Raw genomic sequence first — 7,363 nt, forward strand, 5'->3', positions numbered from 1 at the left:
CGTGAGGCGGTGGCGGGGGGGTTGCCGCCTGCTGCCCGTGGTCTGGCCGTGTCCTGCAGTTCCCGGGTGGTGGAGATCCAGTCGCAGATGTCGGAGCGGGCTGTGGAGCTGCTGGGACTGCCCGAGGACCGGCCGTGCCTCCTCCTGGACGTGGGGTGAGAGGGGGCCCTGCCCTGCCTCATGGCCCCACACGGGGCGTCTGGGGCTTCAGCTGGCCAGGGCGCGGGGGCCGGCGGGGCGTGCGGGGGCGAGGGGCACCCAGGCCCCATGGCACTGGCATCCCTCTGTTGTGGGCTGAAGAACAGGGATGGGCTGCTGTGACCTTGTGGCTGGACAGGGTCACCCTCAGACCAGGCCCGTGATCCCTGCGCTTTCCCCCCTTCCTCCCTTCAGCTGTGGCTCTGGGCTGAGCGGGGATTACATCTCCAACGAGGGTCACTACTGGATTGGCATGGACATCAGCCCTGCCATGCTGGGTGAGCAGGCCCTCCTCCCCTGCCACCCTCGCCTCACCTCAGAGGTGGTCCCCGAAGGTGTGAGCTGGTTGCCTGAGCCACGTTCTGTTCTGTGCAGATGTGGCCGTGGAGAGGGAGGTGGAAGGAGACCTTCTCCTTGCAGATGTGGGTCATGGCATTCCCTTCAGGCCCGGCATGTTTGACGGCTGTATCAGGTGAGTTTGTGTACATAAGCAAGCTCTCTTGATACTCCACATAACCGCATCGTCGGTACAGCACACACGGTCCACATACGGTACGTAACAGATGAGTGCAACTGTCCTTATCGGTCGCTTTCTTTGCTCCATGCAACTTGACTCCACCTCTGGGGGACAAGCTGCTGAGATTCTGGATGGTAGAAGCAGCTTCCGACAGCTGTTTCCCAAGTGATGCTTGTCTTTTTTTGTGCTGGTGAGCTAGGAAGTTTATTGAAGTAAATAAAATAAAATTGGGGATGTTGCCAGGAGGGTTGAGACCTGCTCCGAGGAGGAAGACAGAAAGTTTGTCTGTACCATTGCTCAGCTGGAATGTTAGTCCCTGGATCAAAGGTTTGATGGTTGGGTTTCGGATGAAGGGCTAGGTGAAGGGGACAGAAACACTTTTCTGCTTAGACAATACCTCAGAAAGGTGCTGGAAGGGAGCAAGGACTGTCCGTTGCTGATCCGAATGCTCTGTTTGGGATTGCTCATTGGCAAAGCCTGCATGGCCATGCAAGGGCCACAGCTAAGTACTTGAATTATTTGAGCACCTGGCCTAAAGGGGATGCTTGGTGATTCTTTTGTGCTTGAATAATTACTGCGCCCTGTTGGGTTTTGGCATAGTGAGTCTCCAGAGGGGTTCATGTAACTGCAGAACAGAAGGCAAAGCTACATGGAGAAAATTAAATCGTTTCCCTGAAGCCTAGCACATGCTTAGTGCTGGAAGTAAGCTCAAAGGCCCTGCGAAAGAATCGATGGCTCAGATCGGGGGTCTTGTTTTCTTTCCCAGTATTTCCGCAGTGCAGTGGCTTTGTAATGCTGATAAGAAATCACACAGCCCTCCAAAACGCCTTTACCGATTCTTCTCAACTCTTTATACCGCCTTGGTAAGTGTCATGCTCTCCCATCCTTGCTGGTGCATTTTAGCAAGATATTTAAGTCGGGTATTTTAAGTAAATGCTGCTCTGAAACGGAGGACTGGCAGGAGCACCCATTTCCTATCTCCTTGCCTGCCTGCATGGTGCCTCATGCTTCTCTGATCCCTGCTGTTACCCCCGTGCCTTGCTGTGCTGTGGAGGAGCTGGCTCTGCAGTCTGAGCAGCTCTCTTGGGAGAGTTTTCCAGGAGGCTTTGGGGAGGTGGGCGCTAGTGTCTGGGCTAGGGATTGGGTGACTAGAGGGGTTGCCTGCACTGAGACAGGTTTGTGATCGACTTTATTTCCTGTAGGCCCGAGGATCCCGAGCCGTCCTGCAGCTGTACCCCGAGAACTCAGAACAGGTACAGGACATCAGTCAGTGGGGAAGAGGTACAGGCAGAGCCAGGCAGAGAAGTCATGTGCTGATTGGGGCTCTGAATGCATGATGTGTCTCCACATTGGGTCTGTGTCTCTGTCCTTCCCGCCATCTGTAAAGCTCTTCAAGAGCGCAGAAAAAACCTATAAGGAGAATGCCCTATGCAATTTCTGTTGCTTCACAGATTGTCTTAAGCTGAGCCTTAAAATCAAAGAAATTGTCCGAACACGATCTGAATCTGCTGTCCTGGATTTTCCCCTGCGTGACTGGGTGTGAAGACTGGCCTGTAGTCATCAGCACTGTACTGTAACTCCCCAGAGCTGGAAAATCCAGCCCAGTATCCCTCTCTTGGCGTCTGCTGTGCCAATTAACCCAGGCTAGACTGAGGAGTAGGGAGAACCAAATAAAGGCAGCAGACTGGTGTCCAGATGGCACTGCAGAACTGGGAGCTTGGTGCAGAGTTTAACAGGAGCAGGAACGACCCATCTTTGGCATGCACAGTTAGCTGTGGTCAAGCTCAGAGGTCTCTTGGGCATTGCTGGTGGATGACCCCTAAATAACTTTTGCACGTGCTTCTTTTTCCAGCTGGAGCTCATCACGGCCCAAGCCATGAGAGCTGGCTTTACCGGAGGAATGGTAGTAGATTACCCCAACAGCGCCAAAGCCAAGAAGTGAGTCCTGGGTCTCTGTGTATGTGTGTGTTTGGGGTGAGGCCTGGGTTTAGCAGTGATTTTTTTTTTCCGCCGAGCTGTTCTCTCTCCCATGATACAGTCAGGTTACCTTGGACAGAGGTTACAGCTTAGACCTGACTCTGTTATAAACAATCTCAGTCTTGCTTGGGGACTGGGAATCGCATGCTGGATCCAGCTTCATGCTCCTTATTCTTGTTCTTTCAGGTTCTTCCTTTGTCTCTTTGTTGGGGCATCTGGCACATTACCGAAGGTGAGGAGCTCCGTGAGGCCGCAGAGTTGCCTTCCTGGCTGCTGGGTGATGCGGAAGAGCTGTGGGCGAGGGGAAGTCACAGAGTGGCAGCCAGGCAGCTCTGTGCATACAGATGTGACTTCATTTATACATTTGCTGTCAGTCTCACCAACCCCTGCTCTCCCTGAGATCTGGTTTCTTTGCCACAATTTCTGGAAGACCAGTTTGTTGCTGCTCCAGTCCTTCCCCTTGCAGAGGCCTGGGTTCCCCTTAATTTACGTGGCATAACTGTTAGCTCTGTCTGCTCCAGAGGAGAGCGAAACTTCCCAATTTTGCTTTTCAGGGCCTTGGTACTGAGTGTGCTGATGGAGAAGAGACACACCAGGCAAAGTTCACCAATGAGAGGTACTGTGTGGGGGGTGAAGCTGCAAGTCCTCCCCGAGCAAGGAGCGTGAGGGGTATAGGGGCTGGGTTTTGCTGACTGAGGACCACAGCACTGCCATGTGAGAAGCGACTGAAGGGAAGGGACTGGGGGCACTGTGAGGACCCTTGGCAGCCCAGATGGGCACTGCTTTATCTTATTGAAGGGCCCCAGACACAAGGAATGGAATGGGTTGGTTTGGAGGGCTTTGCTGTGGTGTCGTGGGGCTGTTGTTGATGCTTACCCTAGAGCTGCAGCTGAGCATTCGGTTTGAGGTGCGCTTTCTGTCTGGCACTTGGCTCTCCAGCTCAGCGCTGTAGTGTAGGCCAGTGGTGATGGCAGGTGGAATGCTTGCAGTGCTGGTGATGCCAAGCAAGGCTTTTTTTGTTGGGGAGGCAGGTGCTGTGCCTGAAGCCTGGTGTTCAGTTTCTTCTGCTGTCAAATTCTTCGCTTAGCTTTGCTTAGCTGTGGCCTGGGGGTTTCTCCTGCTGGACAGGTCTCCTCCCACGGTAGTGGTGCAGGGAGGAGCCCCTCTTGCAGCTAGTGGGAGAGACAGAGAACAAAAAACAGAGGAAAGTCGTCGTGGCTGCCAGGAGCTTGTGGCTGCCATGTTTTCCTGCCTCTCACACCGCTATTCTCTGCTCGCTTAGTCCAGGGGGTACCTGGTCTTGGAGGGCGATAGCAGAACTGGCAACTTGTTGGGAAGCCAGAGGCTTTGTCTGCTTTGTTCAGAGTAGAGCAGACAAGAAGGTGGTTGTGCTTAAGCCCGTATTCCCCCGAGATCCCAGAGCCCAGCGTGCTGCTGGTGTGTCAGACATGGCACAGGGAGAGCTGGCCTGCTGCAGCCCATGAAGGGTAGGTATCCCTCGGCTCAGAGCTGGGGCTGAAAGCAGCCTCCTCCCCCAGTGCGTCTGCGGTTGGGACTGTGGCCACCTGCCCCAGTGCTGGCCGAGCCTCTTTCATCCCAGGGGTGGTGGGAGGCGTACTCTCTGGTTTTATGAGGCAGAGGACATGCCCAGTTCCGGGTGGCAATCCTCCAGGGCAGAAAACCATGCACCCCACCTCAGTTCCTCTCCAGCTGCTGTCTGCTTTCTCTGTAGGACACGGTTCAGAAACGCCAAGGGCAAGTCTGTGAAGAAAAGCCGGGACTGGATCCTTGAGAAGAAGGAGCGTAGACGACGACAGGGCAAGTAAGTTCAGCTGGGTCCTGCTTCAGCTGGGGCTGACTGAACCCTGACGTTCCATTCAAACTCCTGCCACGAACCTGCTTCCCTTCCCCTCCCAGAATGACCTGTGGATTGAGCTTAGTTGCGCTCTTCTTTTTTCCACAGGGAAGTGCGAGCAGACACGAAATACACAGGTCGAAAGCGCCGCCCTCGCTTCTGAATTGCTCTGGACGCTGCTGGTGTGGAAGATGGTGTGTTAGTCCCTCCAGTGAGCCTCCCGTGGATGGCACAGATGGGCACCCCAGGCCTGGGACTTGCTGGGACAGGTCATTGTGGCTCTTGCAGGTGTAAACTGGCTCAGGTGCTGCCCAATAGCCAACTGCAAAGCTTCCAGCCCTGTTTTTCTGGTGAAGGTAGAGTGGCACACAGTGCTCTGGCCACTTGGTGTCTGCAGTGCCATTGCTTATCTTCCCGAGAGTGCAGCGAGCCGTCTGGAGCTCCAGGTGAGCCAGAACATTATATCCAGCCTCCTCACTAAACAGTCAATGAGTCAGAAGTGTTGCTGGTCTTCTGTGTCCTGCCCCTCAGTGCAGGGGAGTACTAGGTAGCACCTAGTTCCCTGCCAGCTTCCCCTCTGCCCCCAGGCAGGGAGTCAGGTAGTATATAGGTGTGTCGTAGTATATAGGTGTGTCCCATGAGGGCAAATCTTCCTCCTGGCAGAAGTGTTATTCCTGTGGCGATTACTCCTGTGGGCGCTTCGCATCAGGCCTACCCTGATGCTTTAGTGTTCCCAGGGTGCTGGGGTTCTCCGTACCCCAGCCCTTGCTCCCCATCACCTCCTCCCTTCCCCTGAAACAGAGAGGTGCCAGCCAGAGCTTTACAGTTACAAATGTTTATTCTACATAAAAATTCCACAAAATGGGAAGCTGTTTTGCACCCAAAGCTTTGGGAGAAGAAAGGGAGGCTAGCAGGGAGGGAAAGGGTGAAGGAGAAAAGGGGCAACATACAGTGTCATCCAGCCCAGTGAGACAGCAAGCCAGGGTCAAGATCCACATAGAAAACAAGGACACTTAGCTCACAGTACAGCAACAGTACAACTCCACGGGGGGCTCGGAAAGCCTTCAAGTACATTAATTACAAAAAAAACAATCCCCAGTTTGAGTGCAAGCTGTGCGTGCCCCACACTGCTCGTGGAATACTGCATCGACACGCTCCCAGCACTGGGAGGGCAGGTGGCACTTGGAACAGAGGTGGTGTAACCCAAAGGACAGGTGGTCTAAGGTTGGGGGCTGGAAAGAAAAAGTGAAATGTCTCTCCAAAGCACAACCACACTGTTGGTGATTTGGTCTGTACATGCAACGACAGGTAGGTAAAAAGGAACTGAACGGGGCTTCCCGTAGTGCAGGGGTAATTATTGCACCAAAACACCCTCCCCTCACAGCGAGGACAGTGTGAGCCTGCCTGTGGGGCAGCGATGGCAGCCTGCTCCTCTGCCTCCCTCGTGTCGGAGCCTGGGGCCACCGCTGCCTGCAGGATCCCAGCAAAGTGCCAGTGGCAGAATCGCCGACTGTGGCTCCATCCGACTCCTGCTGCTGGGGGGCTGCTGGCGGTGGTGGTACCAACAAGGAAGAAGCAAGTGCCAGAATCCCCCCAGTGCTGTTCTTGGCCTCGTGCCTTGACAGGGGTGGGTCACAGCCCTGATGTCATGTGAGCTTGTGCCACAAAAGCCGCTGCTTGGAAGAAAAAAAAGTCACCTTGTGCTAGCAGTGGGCATCGCTGCAGGGTGAGAGCCTGAGAGGAGTTTTTTTGCCTGCCTGCCCAGGAGCAGCCCTGCCAGCAGTGTTATTGCTTCCCGGAGGAGGGGGCCCAGCGCTCTTGCTGGCTCAGCAGAGCAGAGTGCAGACTGTGGTGGCAGGGAGCTGCACAGGGGCAGGAGCAGCAGGCACTCGTGCATCACCTCCAGCTCCCTTTCCTGTAGGCAGACACATCCCCACAGAGCTAGGACCCTGCCCACGCCTGCCTCCTGCCCCGGAGGGGGTCTCCAAAGCCGGCCTGCCCCTGCTTGCAGGGGTCCCAGTGCCCCAAGCCCTTTTGCGCATGCAGGCTGCAGTGCTGTAGCTCACATCAGTCGTTGGACTGTGAAAGAAGCGGGCTCCGGTCTTGGATGTTCTTGTGGCCGCACCCAGTGGGGGCTTGGGCTGGGCGGGGCAGGGGACCCGGGCTGGACACGTTTCCCAAGGGTGGCTGAATGCAACCAGGGGCTGTATGGTGGGACCTCGGGTAACAGTGGCAGGGCCCGCTGCCTTTCACCCTGCGCCCACAGCACCACACACGGGGCCAGCGCCTGTGCTACAGCACTCAGCCAGGGTGTAGGAGCGTGGGGTTGGAGCAGCCCTGCGCTCACCCCCGTCAGAGCGGGGAGGTGACATGCTACCTCCAGCTGCGGTACTTGCTGCCATCAAGTGCCCTTTCCCTGCTACCAGCATCTGGGCTCGTGTCCGGTCCCTATCCCAGTGTGTGGCTGTGAGCTTGGCCTACCCTGCTCTGGGCTCCTCTGTAGTGCTTTGGCATGTGCATGGGCCAGCTGGAGCCCTGGAGTCTCCCGAGGAACGTGAGGGCAGAGCCCTGCCCTGAGCCTGAGGAAAATGGCCAGTAGCAACACAGGGCTCCTCCAAGCTGCCAGCAGGCTCAGGCCACCCCCGAGTGGCTGCATCCATGTAGTGGGCACGGCGGAGGGCACAGGGCACCCAGCTGCTCCCACAACATGCCACCAAGTGCGGGTGCCTCACTGGATGGCCCAGGGGATGAGCAGGCAGAAGGGCACTGCGTCAGGAGGAGGTGGCAGGGGCAGGCAGATACCAAGAGGTGGGCAA

General features: G+C 56.0%; 1 protein-coding gene across 2 annotated transcripts; it reads left to right on the top strand.

Annotated features, from left to right (window-relative positions):
• The first annotated feature begins 65 nt into the window (after window positions 1-65).
• On the top strand, window positions 66-5,048 carry WBSCR22 (Williams Beuren syndrome chromosome region 22). 2 transcript variants are annotated; one of them, XM_009318839.1, is made up of 11 exons: window positions 66-155; window positions 394-476; window positions 574-670; window positions 1,482-1,578; window positions 1,918-1,968; window positions 2,568-2,653; window positions 2,879-2,924; window positions 3,247-3,308; window positions 4,425-4,514; window positions 4,656-4,741; window positions 4,836-5,040. In XM_009318839.1, exons 1-10 carry the CDS (start codon window positions 88-90, stop codon window positions 4,708-4,710), a joined length of 735 nt encoding a protein of 244 aa, XP_009317114.1. In that variant the 5' UTR covers window positions 66-87; the 3' UTR covers window positions 4,711-4,741; window positions 4,836-5,040. The 2 variants fall into 2 exon arrangements, with proteins under 2 accessions (XP_009317114.1, XP_009317112.1); XM_009318837.1 differs by having other exon boundaries at window positions 4,656-5,048.
• The last annotated feature ends 2,315 nt before the right edge of the window (window positions 5,049-7,363 follow it).

The sequence above is a fragment of the Pygoscelis adeliae genome, unplaced genomic scaffold, assembly GCF_000699105.1.
Source record: "Pygoscelis adeliae isolate BGI_AS28 unplaced genomic scaffold, ASM69910v1 Scaffold592, whole genome shotgun sequence".
In the NCBI taxonomy this organism is placed as follows: domain Eukaryota; kingdom Metazoa; phylum Chordata; class Aves; order Sphenisciformes; family Spheniscidae; genus Pygoscelis; species Pygoscelis adeliae.

Coding starts and splice junctions, on each gene's coding strand:
- WBSCR22 (XM_009318837.1), top strand. CDS start 88: ATGTCGGAGCGGGCTGTGGAGCTGCTGGGACTGCCCGAGGACCGGCCG. Junction 2,925..3,246: donor CATCTGGCACATTACCGAAG/GTGAGGAGCTCC, acceptor TTTGCTTTTCAG/GGCCTTGGTACTGAGTGTGC. Junction 3,309..4,424: donor GCAAAGTTCACCAATGAGAG/GTACTGTGTGGG, acceptor CTTTCTCTGTAG/GACACGGTTCAGAAACGCCA.